Source organism: Oncorhynchus nerka, linkage group LG2 (assembly GCF_034236695.1).
Source record: "Oncorhynchus nerka isolate Pitt River linkage group LG2, Oner_Uvic_2.0, whole genome shotgun sequence".
Lineage (NCBI taxonomy): Eukaryota > Metazoa > Chordata > Actinopteri > Salmoniformes > Salmonidae > Oncorhynchus > Oncorhynchus nerka.
Window position 1 is genome coordinate 48,361,836 of NC_088397.1, and position 14,991 is coordinate 48,376,826.

Genomic DNA, 14,991 nt, shown 5'->3' on the forward strand with positions numbered 1-14,991 from the left:
GCCTACACAGTCCATAGCACAGAACCTATAGCACATCATCATCATTCTATAGCGCAGAGCCCATAGAACATCCAAGACATTGATAATCCATATGAATTAGCGCATCAGTAGTTAGTCTGGGCTCACGTTGTGGTGAAATATATAGCCTTTACAGCACTTCAGTGGCAAGCTCTTTAACAGGCAGGCCCACACTCCACACAGATGGGAGTGCACAAAGCAGAGTGTGCATGTTTGTGACAATGAGACAAGGTAACAGATAGTTGAAATTGGACCGCCTCTATGCATATGGGATCGCGGTCTAAGGCATCGCAGTGCTTGAGGTGTCACTGCAGACCCGGGTTCGATCCCAGGCTGTGTCACAACCGGCCGTGACCGGGAGTCTCACAGGGCGGCGCACAATTGGCCAAGTGTCGTCCTGGTTAGGGGAGGGTTTGGCCGGGGGGGGGGGCTTTACATGGCTCATCGTGGTCTAGCGACTCCTTGTGTCGGGCCGGGCACCTGCAGGCTGACTTTGAACAGTGTTTACTCCGACACATTGGTGCACCTGGCTTCCGGGTTAATCGGGCGGGTGTTAAGAAGCGTGGTTTCGGAGGACGCATGACTCGAACTTCGCCTCTCCCAAGCTCATTGGGGAGAAAGCAAGTTGCAGCAAATTGGGGAGAAAAAGGTAAAATATAAAATAAATAAAGTTATTGTAACCCTGTGTTTTCTGAAGGTTAATTCTTTTAAAAAATAACCCTTGGCAGCACAACTTTTCATTATCTTGTATGAAGGTTCAGTGGTGTTTTTCATTAACGCTGAATCTGTGAGCAGGGTTATAATGAAAAAGTGGCTCCAGCTGTTTCTATTTTCAGCAAAACAACATCAGCCTTTATCATTAGATGGACTCGACCGGGGTGTATTGTGTGCTATTGGTCGTGTTTAAGAGCATGCGTGTACCACTTACAGTGTGCTGCTTGCCACAAGAATTCTGCAACAGAATGGGAAGCTAAGCGTCTGTCAGGAGCTTTTTAATGCCGTATAGAATTGAACAGATCTTAAAACAGCTTGAGCACCGGAGCATGAAAGCAACTGTCTCTAAACAAGCCACTCTTCTTGAGTACAAGCTCTGATAACACAGACACCATCTTACATTTTATCACAAAAGAAAAGAAAATTACCGGCTACTATCTTCAAAAAATGCAGGAAGGTGTGAAATGGGGGCTGTGTGTGTGTGTGTGTGTGTGTGTGTGTGTGTGTGTGTGTGTGTGTGTGTGTGTGTGTGTGTGTGTGTGTGTGTGTGTGGTGTGTGAGAGAGAGAGAGCGAGCAAGAGAGCTCTAAAGCAAGCCCAAAGGTAAATCAATATGAAAGAGAGAAACAATACCGCAATACAACGTGTGAAAACATGATGAGCATCTCAGGCATTTCTCCACATCAAAAGCCTGGGGAGTGTGGTTTGAACATTAGAGTCAGATTCTGTCATTGGCTCGGTGCTCCATAAAGGGCTACTGACATCAGCAGGTGTCGGTCTACTCCCTCTCAACGACGACATGATTGGTCAGGGCCAGGGGTTAGACCCACAGATCCCACTTAGGGATGAGCCTCATGCCAATCACGCCCAACATGTGGATTTCCTGTCCAGGGGAGACATCTGTTTCCCCCAGAGTTAGTGTTTTATTGAACCAGCTTAGATAGGCAGGAGGACGGTGCACTAATGAAGAGACCTCGCCCAGCAGTACACTCCTAACACGGAGACCACAGCGCGGATAATAGCCACAACACAACTACACAGACACACACTATGTCTGCAGAATAGCAATTAGACACTTTTGGGGCTACTACACACTTTGCTGTAGTCACTACTTATGCAGACACACATATGCATACATAGATAAATACACAGTATTGACTACCCTGAGACAGTACACACACACACACAGTCCCACTGACCCCGTTCTTAAACAGCGACCATTAGAGACATGAGGCCTGCCCATCTCCGCAGTCAGATGCACTAATGTAGTGCTGAAATCCAATACGGGGGATTAGATCCGAGATAAAGAGAGGTATAAATGAAGCCTGTATTTACTCTGATGGAGGGATTAGCAGAACCACTGGGAACACCCAGCGACCACTGTCAATAAGGACCTCTAATCTAAATACAGATATGAAAGCCACTGTGACTGAGCCGTTCATCGTAAGCCTAATAATAAAGTGTGACTGGCTTTTTATTAGGAACTAAGGACACTGCCAACAATATCAAATGTGTCTGGCCGTGATTCGAGACGACACTAATGTTTTAGCAGTCAATCTGGGCACACAGAAAGAGAGTTGGAACATTGGCCGTGCGCCAGCCCCCTACCTCCCTCTCTCACACACACACACACACACAGGATGAAGACAGTATAAAGAGTTATAGGCTCCTTAGACTTGAATCTGCTGATAACCTTGTTCTCCCATCACTGGAATCTAGTGGCGCAGAAAAGGTGACTGGAACTCCTTCATAGGACATTACAGTAGAGTAAAGGGGCTTTTAGCCAGAGCAGACCCAGATATGGGCTTGATTTGAGTGACACGCATTTAACGCATTAAAAGGCAATCTCTCAACTTTATAGGCCCTTGTGAAATGTGACGTTTTTGGCGGAAGTGGGACTAAACATTACCCAGAACGTAAGATGTGTATACAGAATATTTTTGGGGTCAACTCTGGTCCCACATAAAACAATGCGGTCAGAATTAAAGCTCTGCGTTACCTTGTAAACACAATAACACTTCAATGTTACAGCCACCCTTACAATGTTGTTGAGGAGCAGAGAACCGCATTGAAAAGACAAACCTGGAGAACGGCATGGATTGTATCAATGTTGATGAGCGATGATAAACACGCTGCCAAAAACCTACTGGTTACTGTTTTGTGACAACAACCATACCGGATCTGTCATCTAAGAATTCTAACCTGTTGAAATGTTATTTATTAATAACCGCAACTTTACAGATTAGCTGATTTGTATAATTGCATTAGCTAGATAGATTTGGTTAGGCAGAGTGGGCTTGATAGTACAAATCAAGTTACAGTATAGCCGGTGTGACTCAATCAACCCTCCATTTACATAAGTGCAAAATAACAATTTGTGTGTGTGTGTGTGTGTGCGAGAGAGAGAACTTTATCCTATTTAGATAGGATAAGGCCTAGCTTTGCTCTCCTAGATACAGAAGAGTCTCATCATCAGCAGTACTTCAAACCCAGCACACATTTAGTAAAGAGGCTTTGAGCCGCCTGCGATCCTCCAGTCAGCGGCAGAATATTAATCAGGGCCCCCGTCACCCCATCCGACAGTAATACGCTACTGAATACCAAACACACTTAATGAGTCCACAGACACATTCAAACAAAGAGCATTATTTATATGCAAAGAGAGGACAGGAACAGAGAAGAGACACACTCTCGTCAAAGACAACGAACAATATCCCACCAGGCTGGATAAGCTCGTTTATCTTATCAAAATCACTCCGCGGCCTGCAGTGAGCAGAGTTGACTAAATCAATCACCAGATAGTAGATATACTACACTGTATCACACCACAGCTCGTTACACCCCGGCAAGGAACATGTGTTAGTGAATTATGTTCTCATTATCACAAACAACTCTCTTTCGGCCCCTTATGCTTTAATAGTGTGAATCCCAATCAAATGGCTTTTACTGCGCGTCTCCGTTGAATTAAGGCATTACTGAATCAGGACCGGGGCCTTCTCTCTCGCTCTCGCCCTCTCTTCCGGTTGTGCAAATAAATACTTCTGAACTATGACGTTAACTTTCTCTAACTTCAATGAGAAAGTACTGTTCAGGTCTCTCTCTCTCTCTCTCGGACTGCTCTGGCAGTGTTTCATCTGGCAAAGGACGTTCTCATTACCCAACATGCATGTATGTCAATTTGTATTTATGGCAGAAGGGAGGTATCAAAGGATGTGAGTAAGATCTCTCTGGAAGACCCCAAGAGAGAGAGAGAAAGAGAGAGAGATATTCAATCTGGAGGCAAGTCAAGGGAAATCATCTGTATTTAGGAGCTATGTGACCCAGAACATTGTTGAATAAGACGTCAGCCAAACATGGTTGACATAGAGATGATCGAAAAGTTGCAGAGACCTGTCAACGCATGTGAAAACCTGAAAACGTAATAGATTTAGCTCAAAATAATTCAGCCTTCAGTTTGGGCAATGTAAATGTTCTAAATAGTTTCTCAGCCCCCTCACTCTAATGCCTTGAGATTAATACTGTGTAAAAAATAAATAAATATCATTCTGTCATGAAGGATTAAAAGACAAATACAAGCAGGCAGCTGGAAGAAGCTGGAATGGGTTCAGCCACCACCATTTCCCACTGATATTTTAACTAGAGCCTGACCGATAAATTGGTTAACTTTTCGCAGAAATATTTGCATCGGTCTACATTTCACAAATAAAGCGCTGGTAATATATACATAGAACAAATAAATACGTAAAAAAAATAGGTAATTTTTTTTAAATGTTCAATGATTGCCTGAAGAGGGCGCTCTACCAGCTGCTGATTGAACATCATTCAGCCCTAAGTCACAAGGTGAGAGAGTAGGCATTGTGGTTAACGTAAGTAGCTTGCCACAGCCAACATATTTGAATAAGTAAATAATCAGAAGCACTCTTCATCAAGCAAGCACCTCTGACCTCATCACATTCTCACTTAGTTAACATTAGCTAGCTAGCTAGCCAGGAAGGCAGTTAACTTAGCTATCTAGCCAGCATGGTACACTACATGGCCAAAAATTGTGGATTTTACTATTTCAGCCACACCCGTTGCTGACAGGTGTATACAATCGAGCACGCAGCCACACAATGTCCATAGACAAACATTGGCAGTAGAATAGCCTCACTGAAGAGCTCAGTGACTTTCAATGTGGCACCTTCATAGGATGCCACCTTTCCAACAAGTCAGTTTGTCAAATGTCTGCCCTGCTAGAGATGCCCCGGTCAACTGTAAGTGCTGTCATTGTGAAGTGGAAACATCTAGGACCAACAACGGCTCAGCTTCGAAGTGAAAGTCCACACAAGCTCACAGAATGGGACCGCCGGGTGCTGAAGCACTTACCTCGTAAAAATGGTCTGTCCTCGGTTGCAATACTGACTACCAAGTTCCAAACTGCCTCTGGAAGCAACGTCAGCACAATAACTGTTCATCGGGAGCTTAATGACATGGGCTTCCATGGCCGAGCAGCCTAAGATCAGCATGTGCAATGCCAAGCATCGGCTGGAGTGGTGTAAAGCTCGCCGCCATTGTACTCTGGAACAATAGAAACGCGTTCTCTGGAGTGATGAATCACACTTCACCATTTGGAAGTCCGACAGACAAATCTGAGTTTGGCGGATGCAAGGAAAACGTTATCTACCCGAATGCATAGTGCCAACTGTAAAGTTTGGTGGAGGAGGAATAATGGTCTGGGGTTGTTTTTCATGGTTCGAGCTACGCCCCTTAGTTCTAGTGAAGGGAAATGTTAATGCTACAGCATAAAATGACATTCTAGATGATTCTGTGCTTCAGACTTTGTGGCAACAGTTTAGGGAAGGCCCTTTCCTGTTTCAGCATGACAATTCCCCCGTGCACAAAGCGAGGTACATACAGAAATGGTTTGTCGTGATCGGTGTGGAAGAACTTGACTGGTCTGCACAGAGCCCTGACCGCAACCCCATATAACACCTTTGAGATGAATTGGAACACCGACTGCGAGCCAGGCCTAATATCCCAACATCAATGCCGGATCTCCCTAATGCTTTTGTGGCAATGTTTCGACATATAGAGGAAAGCCTTCCCAGAAGAGCGGAGACTGTTATAGCAGCAATGGGGGGGGGGGGGGGGGGGACCAACTCCATATTAATGCCCATGATTTTGGAAAGAGATATCCGACAAGCAGGTGTCCACACACTTTTGGCAATTTGTACTACTTATGTGCTAACACTAGATTGATTGGTGCCAAAGTGAACACTCGCCATTGATACAAAAAATTACACCGTTACTGTCTGGGCTTATTATGTTAGCTAGTGGGCTTATTCAGTTAGTTTACCCAAAATATGCCATCTGCAAAAAGCAAGACAGGTGGTGCAAATCTATCATTCAGGCCATGCACTTGCATTCATGATGAGATAAGTAGCTAACGTTAGCTAGCTAGCTAAATTAAAATGTGTGACTAAAACCAGTGTGGCAAGCATTTGCCTGAATTTTGTAATGAATAACATGCAGTGCCTTCGGGAAGTATTCAGACCGCTTCATTTTTCCTTCATTTTGTTACGTTACAGCCTTATCCCCCCAAAAATTAAATTGTTTTTTCCCTCATCAATCTACACACAACACCCCATAATGACAAAGTAAAAACAGGTTTTTAGAAATGTTTGCAAAAAATAAAAAACTGAAATATCACATTTAGTATTCAAACCTTTTACTCAGTACTTTGTTGAAGCACCTTTGGCAGCGATTGCAGCCTCGAGTCTCTTGGGTATGACGCTACAAGCTTGGCACACCTGTATTTGGGGAGTTTCTCCCATTCTTCTCTGCGGATCCCCTCGAGCTCTGTCAGGTTGGATGGGGAGCATCGTTGCACGGCTATTTTCAGGTCTCTCCAGAGATGTTCGATCAGGTTCAAGTCCGGGCTCTGGGTGGGCCACTCAAGGACATTCAGAGACTTGTCCCAAAGCCACTCCTGCATTGTCTTGGCTGTGTGCAAAGGGTCATTGTCCTGTTAGAAGGGGAACATTCACCCCAGTCGGAGGTCCTGAGCGCATTGGAGCAGGTTCTCATCAAGGATCTCTTTATACATTGCTCCATGTATCTTTCCCTCGATCCTGACTAGTCTCCTAGTCCCTGCTGCTGAAAAAATATTGCCACATTATCATCCTGCCACCACCATGCTTCACCGTAGGGCCAGGTGATGAGCGGTGCCTGGTTTCCTCCAGACATGATGCTTGGCATTCAGGCCAAAGAGTTCAATCTTGGTTTCATCAGACCAGAGAATCTTGATTCTCATGGTCAGAGTCCTTTAAGGTGCCTTTTGGCAAACTCCAAGCCGGCTGTGATGTTCCTTTTACTGAGAAGTGGCTTCCATCTGGCCACTCTGACATAAAGGCCTGATTGGTGGAGTGCTGCAGAGATGGTTGTCCTTCTGGAATGTTCTCCCATATCCACAGAGGACCTCTGGAGGTCACGCTCTGTCAGAGTGACCATTGAGTTCTTGGTCACCTCCCTGACCAAGGCCCTAATCCCCCGATTGCTCAGTTTGGCCGGGCAGCCAGCTCTAGGAAGAGCCTTGACGGTCCTAAACTTCTTCCATTTAAGAATGATGGAGGCCAATGGGTTCTTCGGGACCTTCAATGCTGCAGAAATGTTTTGGTACCATTCCCCAGATATGTGCCTCGACACAATTCTGTCTCGGAGCTCTACAGACAATTCCTTTGACCTCATGGCTTGGTTTTTGCCAACTGTGGGACCTTATATAGACAGGTGTGTGCCTTTCCAAATCATGTCCAATGAGTTGAATTTACCACAGGTGGACTCCAATCAAGTTATAGAAATATTTCAAGGATGATCAATGGAAACAGGATGCACCAGAGCTCAATTGAGTCTCACAGCAAAGGGTCTGAATGCTTATGTAAGATCTGTTTTTTATTTGTAATACGTTTGCAAAAAAAATGTAAAAACCTGTTTTTGCTTTGTCATTATGGGGTATTGTGTGTAGACTGATTTTATTTCATTTAATCCAGGCTGTAACATAACAGAATTTTGAAAAAGTGAAGTGATCTGAATACTTTCGAATGCACTGTACTTCTTCTCCACTGTACCTAAGGTAAACAAAAAAAAAGTGTTGTATTTACTACCGTAAATATTCCGAACAAGAATATAAACGGAACATGCAACAATTTCAAAGATTTTACTGAGTTAGTTCAAATAAGGAAATCAATCAATTGAAATAAATAAATTATGCCCTAATCTATGGATTTCACATGACTGGGAATACAGATATGCATATGTTGATCACAGATACTGTACCTTTGAAAAAAAAAGTAGGGGCGTGAATCAGAAATGCTGTGACCACCATTTGCCTCATACAGCACGACACATCTCCTTCACATAGAGTTGATCAGGCTCTTGATTGTGGCCTGTGGAATGTTGTCCCATTCCTCTTCAATGGCTGTGCAAAGATGCTGGATATTGGCGGGAACTGGAACACGCTGTCATACACGTCAATCCAGAGCATCCCAAGCATGCTCAACGGGTGACATGACTGCTAAGTATGTAGGCCAGCTTCCAGGAATTGTTTTTTCAGCTTACAGGAATTGTGTACCGATCCTTGCGAAATGGGGGCACGCAGATGAGCTTCCCTGAGACGGTTTCTGACAGTTTGTGCAGAAAATCTTCAGTTTGAAAACCCACAGTTTCATCAGCTGTCTGGGTGGCTGGTCTCAGACAATCCTGCAGGTGAAGAATACAGATGTGGAGGTCCTGGGCTGGTGAGGTTACACGTCGTCTGCGGTTGTGTAGCTGGTTAGACGTACTGCCGAATTCTCTAAAACGACGTTAAGGCAGCTTATGGTAGAGACATTAACATTAAATTCCCTGGCAACAACTCTGGTTGACATTCCTGCAATCAGCATGCCAATTTGATTATATTGGCAAAGGTGAAATGCTCACTAACAGGGATGTAAACAAATTTGTGGCCAAAATTTGAGAGAAATAAGCTTTGAATGTATGGAACATTTCTGGGGTCTTTTATTTCAGCTCAAGAAATCATCATTTAGAGTATATGTTAATCCTTTGGGGCACAATTAGTGTAAAAAAGGTCTGTTTTTCATTCCTCCACTAAAAAAACGATATATCGGCAGATACATCAGTAATCCGCCTCCCTAGAATTGGAATTGGACCCAAAATTCCCATATCAGTCGGGCTCCAATTTTAACTTGTCAAACAAGGGAGCAATATACATGTATTTTTTACTGTCGTGAAAATAAAAACGTGGTGTATGTCCGTACTGTGAAGAGTGTTTTGGGTGACAACCCTGCTGTGAGATGACACCGCTATAATATAATGAACCCCCTCCTCCACATACTGTACCAACACTTGACATGTATCAGCCGTACTAGTGTTTCACTCAACCCTGCCATTGTTTCAACTCAACACAGCAACAGAGGTATTAACCATGAGTACCCGACTACTACACAAACTGCACAGTTCCACATGGGCACAAAAACAAAACATCCTGCAACCTAAAGCCCCTGGGTGCAGACCACTGCATTTTCCCTTCATATCAACCTACAGTACATAGAAACACCAATTTACTCCAGAGAGACTAGAGCAACAGTAATCCCATCTCAGCCTCATCTCTATCTGAAACAGTCTCTCCAAGCACCAGCTGAAGTGACAGCCAGGAGATCCGTTAAAACTGACAGACAGAGCAGGCTTGTTATCGACCTGATCTGGGAGTGATCTCCAGGCAGCCGATGGGGGATAAAACACTGACATGTTTAACAAAGGTGTATGTTTGGTTACTCACTAGCCTGCATGAGCTGTCCCTGACGTCCGAACACCTGGGAGAAGGTGGCAGGGCTGCAGGTGAGGGTGTCCTCCATGGCTGTCCCACTGGCCCACGCTGTGCACACGAGGGGGATGAAGGTCAGAAACACTGCGTCACGTCGAGGCGGAGAGAGAAGGGAAAGAAAGAGAAGCAAAAAGAGGAGAGAAAGAGAAAGAAAAAAAGAAAGAAAGAAAGAAAGAAAGGGAGAGAGGCTTGTTGAGGGCTTCCAAAGTCCAGAGCGTGAGCTGTCCTGGAGTCTGGAGAGAGCGAGTTGACTGCCCTCCACTGGACCAGTCCTGCTGCTAGTACTGCTGCCGCCAGAGAGAGAAACAGTCCACCGCTCACACCGACACGGGCAGAGCTTCTCACTGCACAGATAGAGAGGGGGTGTGCCTGCGTGAGTGTGTGTGTGAGCGCTTGCGTGGTAGAGTTCTGGACGTGCCTGAGTGTGTGTGTGCCTGTGAGTGTGTGTGTTAAGAGTGAGAGAGTGCCGGAGTGTTGGAGGAAGCAGCAGAGAGAGAGCCCTGGGTGCAGCTGTTCCAGTAGTGCTGTGATCTTGCTCTATGTCTGTGCAAGGTTGACAGCAGGTTCTATAGCTGAAGGCAGAGAGCAGAGCAGACACAGGCTAGATTCTCCAGCAGGTGAAAGTCACACCTCCCTCCCCTCTCTCTCTTCCTCCCTGCGTGTTGGCAGTAGGCAGGAGCCTTGTATTCTGGGCATGGGTGGTGGAAATATGATTGTTGTTCTCTGATCTGTTGAGCATGCCCCCTTTCTCCCCTCCCTTTGCCTTCCCTCCGTTCCTCAACCCTCCCCTCTCTATAGCCCTCATTTGCTGTGCTTCAGCAATAACATCTCTCTCCCTCCCTCCCATTGCAAACCCCCTCTATCCATCTTAGAGCCGGAGCTGCTGCTGGGAAACGGATTTCTGCAACCCCAGCTCTTCATTTCTCCCTGGTGCTGGAAAATGGGATGAGGGAGAAAGAGGTTGCATACAAGTATGAATTCTATATTTGTCACCTAAGGCTTCACCTTCAAAAAGCAGAACCGAAAACACTGAATATGAACTGAAAACGAGCAATAGCTTACTTGAATCCATTATTAATGTATTATACTGTTACATATAGTATGCACAGAAACTGCTCTGCTGTTGCATTTGACTAATTGCATTTAATGAGATGAGTGCCAATGCTTATACGCATCTGAAAACACATTAATGTCCACCTGTTGAAATGAAGGGAATATCCAATTTAATTGAGAGAATATTACCTCAGATCCTGAGGCACCTTGAAGCGTAGTGCTCGTTATTTATGTAGGTGTTGGCATGGAAACCGCCACCCTCAGACAAATGATGACACTATTATTCCTATACAATAATTGAATTATGGCACCAAAACCCATATTCCTCTCAGTGAGTCCACCTCTCTTTCTCCATTCTGTTCAGGTCCTGAGCCTTTTGCGGGATGTCAGCCAGCTCCTCCGACAGGCTATTTCCCTGTTAGCAAAACTTTCCCAGGAAGCCCATTGTCACTGAGCCCTCTCTCACACACTGAGGGGACCTGGCCATAGAACTCACATCCTCCTTTTTGAATAAATAAATAAATAAAAATCAGGAAACGTTAGAGCAGGACACTCCAACAGTGGGAGATCAGCGCTCGGTTGGCTAGCTAAAGCAGGTGGCCTGCAGGTAAAAATATCTGGCCTTCGACGTTAGCTTGTCAAGTGAATAATTAGCCATAGGCATACACATGCTTCGACCATCTTCAGGTGAACATTCAGCCAATCTAAGACGTTCAAGTAGGTGAACAGTTCACCACATAGTGTAGGTAACTGAAAAGTACCCTTATCTCACAAACACACATGCAGATGGACAGAGGAAAATAGATCCTATAGAGTCTCTGGTACAGGCTCAGCTGTTGCATGACATGAGCAACGACAACAGACACAGAGAAGATGGCTTCTCACTGACATCTCTGCCTAACTCGGAGTGACGCCCACTGGAATTCATTATTCATCCCCTCTCGAACTTCGTTGGCTTTAATGCCATTCTCTTTGAACAGGAAGTCAGGACTGGGAAAGCTTTTTTTAGGACACAGAAGGCTGGGCGCTGTGATGTGTGAGCAGCAGCAGTCATGCCCCTCCCACAGAGCTCGCTGACACTTTCCTATAGAGAAGACATACTATATTCCTCAGGGTTTAGGAGCAGCAGAGTGTTTGGAACAACGGAGGTTACAGAGCCGCAGAAACTGCACCCCTTTAGGACTAGGATAGGTTCCTGTCTAAATTCACAAGCGATAAACACTGCGGTCTTGCGGTTATGCTGAATTTGCCTGGTACTTTATATCTGCAGCATTAGTAGTGTGTCCATGCACTTTCTAAATCTGCCAGCTTTCCTCTGTATCATAGTTTATTTAGTGCTCTCTGCCAGCCTGGTACAGAGCTGCATGGGATTGCATTTTTATGAATCCGGCTGAGGCCCTGTACACAGCAATCAGGAGTGCAATGATATTTCATTCTGACAGCTGGGGCATGGCACAGCGCTCCTCTCCCCACACACACGGGCTGCAGAGCACCCATAAACAACAACACCGACCCACGAGGGAACCATAAACCAAACCGCCATGGCACCAGGGGAAAGATAAACACGTCGCACCAGCCCACTGAATAAAGACCCTCTCAAATCAAATTCACACACACGACATTCAATCCGTCATTCGTCTATCAACTGTATAGCTCCACACACCTTTCTACTGATACAAATTCATTAGAGAAGTTCTAGTCCTGAAGACATTCCAATTCTCCCGCGACCAGTACGGTTTAATGTTGCCGCTGCTTGCTCGTCTAGTGTGTGGGCTTGATCAATCAAAAATCGAATAAAATTCAAGGCCATTAACACGTGTGAGTGTGACGGATGGGGCTTGGACAAAACTAATTTCGGCACAGATGCACGCAGGCCAGAACCTGACTCTAAGCGTATTCATGGCAACGCAGCATCAATGTGACGGAGATGCACAGCATTGCATCCAGTAAGCTAACCTGCTTTACTTGCCAGTAAAAGACACGTTTTATTTCACTGTGAACGACACTTACTTTGTCCATGGTATCATACAGATCTGAAAAGACAGGGAAAGACTGACCAGAATGTTATCAATAATGGTACCAATAATATTGCTATTCTCAATATTTAAATCAAACAGAGGGAAGGGTGTAGTAGAAACTGACGTAGTGGCATAATAAATATGAGCCCTGTGGACTACAGCGAGTTTCGTCTTTCTGATGACTGGCAGCAGCAGTAATGAAAAAGACAGGTAGGATTGAGGAAGAGGCTAGAGAATACCCCGCATGTCCAACATCAGCACCAAAGTTTACACCTCTAAATAAATGTCTTGAAGGTTCGTGTCAGATGAATGCACTCCATCCCTGATAAAATGCAGTTTAGACTGCATGCTGTAAAAACCTGAAAACAAAGCTCACAATTAGCATTTGGAACATGACAAATACATACAGCAAAGTACAATTGGTATTTGGAGGACAGGTGGTTAATATTGTATAATTTAATGTCAGATGGTAAACATTTCTGTTACTTTAAAGCTTTTAATCTAGTACTCAAATCTATTATTAACTCTGACCTCTGGTCATATTGATGTCTAACTTGTGGTGCTGTTTTAGCACCAGTCTCAGACCTCTCAAGGTCACACTCTGATTTTCTGATGAGGTCATTTCCTGGTCAAGCTGCACTGAAACAATACATCTCCGGGAACAAAGATAGCGATTCCACTGTCAGAATAAATCTGATGCAATTTGTATGCAGTGGTCATAACTTTCAAGTAGAAAATTCAGTGACTCTTCAGCAGTTTGCATACTGATAGGTGACTCAGGACTCATTTGCACACAGGTCATTGTTGTTAATGAGGCTGACTGAAAAGTGTCAAGGCTCTATTGCCTGTCCCAGAACAAGCCTTTCACAAGGTATCACCCACGCAGAGGAACGAGGCGAGGGCTGTAGGCATGAGATGACTCACATGTCAAATTTACTGACAAGTGTGCTACACTCAAAATAGACTTAAATCACAGGAGCTAGCAAGCCAGCCATGGTCCTCTGACAGTCCACATATAACTTTTGATACGCCTTGATTACAGTATCTATCTAAACTTTTTTTTTTTTAAAGAGAACATTCCAATTGGTCACAACTTGCCAATGCCAAGATAGGCCTAGCTTTATCAGCCACCCAGAATATTACATGATGTACTCTGTCAAGGGTAGACTAAGGAATAAATAAACAGAGCATTTGGCATTCTGACCACAAGCCAACTCCAGCAGCAATGCCTCAGGTATATATATATATATATATTCTGGCTCTACAGCAAACAAATAATGACAGACTACAGCTTTAGCATTACAGCAAGATAGTTCATCTAGAGGGGGCTAATCACGCTTCAGGTAACTTTTGATCTTGATTGAAGAAATTCATATTTATTCTTTGGCATGTCGAGAAGACCCCTTCTCTTTTCCCACGTTACAGCCTTATTCTAAAGAGGATTAAATGTAAAAGAAAATGTCCCTCAGTCTAAACACAATACACCATAATGACAATGCAAAAACAGGTTTCTACTAAATGTTACCCTTCTATATAAGGTTCCACAGTTCACAGTGCACGTCAGAGCAAGAACCAAGCCATGAGGTCCAAGGAATTGGCTGTAGAGCTCCAAGACCGGATTGTGTCAAGGCACAGATCTGGGGAAGGGCCCCAAGAACACAGTGGCTTCCATCAGTCTTAAATGGAAGAAGTTTGGAACCACCAAGACTCTTCCTAGAGCTGGCCGCCCGGACAAACTGAGCAATCTGGGGAGAAGGGCCTTGGTGACCAAGAACCCAATGATCACTCTGACAGATCTCCAGAGTTCTTCTGTGGAGATGGGAGAACCTTCCAGAAGGACAACCATCTCTGCGGCACTCTATCAAATCAGGCCTTCATGGTAGTGGCCAGACGGAAGCCACTTCTCAGTAAAAGGCACATGACAGCCCGCTTGGAGTATGACAAAAGTCACCTGAAGACACTCAGACCGTGAAAAACATGATTCGCTGCCAAGATTGTAGCGTCATACCCAAGAACACTTGAGGCTGTAATCGCTGGCAAAGGTGCTTCAACAAAGTACTGAGTAAAGGGTCTGACTACTTATGTAAATGTGATAAAGTTTGTCATTTTTTATAAATACCCATTATGGGGGGGGGTATTGTGTGTAGATTGATTTTAATTTTTTTTTAGGAATAAGTGTAACGTAACAAAATGAGGAGAAAGTCAAGGTGTCTGAATACTTTCTGAAGGCACTGTATAAGTAGTGTATCAGAGTTTCTGAAATAGACTACATTACAGTCAGACGGTGCATAATTACTGTTCGACTTATCACTATGCCTCCCAAATAGGCCTA

The 14,991-nt window shown here is 44.5% G+C and overlaps 1 protein-coding gene across 1 annotated transcript in view; it reads right to left on the reverse strand.

The window, feature by feature from the left end:
• LOC115136655 (kazrin-like) overlaps nucleotides 1–10,250 on the reverse strand; it is a 154,075-nt gene extending 143,825 nt beyond the window's left edge. Inside the window, exon 1 of the mRNA XM_029672259.2 lies at nucleotides 9,544–10,250. Within this exon, the coding sequence (XP_029528119.1) occupies nucleotides 9,544–9,619 (76 nt within the window). The 5' untranslated portion in view covers nucleotides 9,620–10,250. The remainder of the gene's footprint in view (nucleotides 1–9,543) is intronic.
• Nucleotides 10,251–14,991: the final 4,741 nt, after the last annotated feature.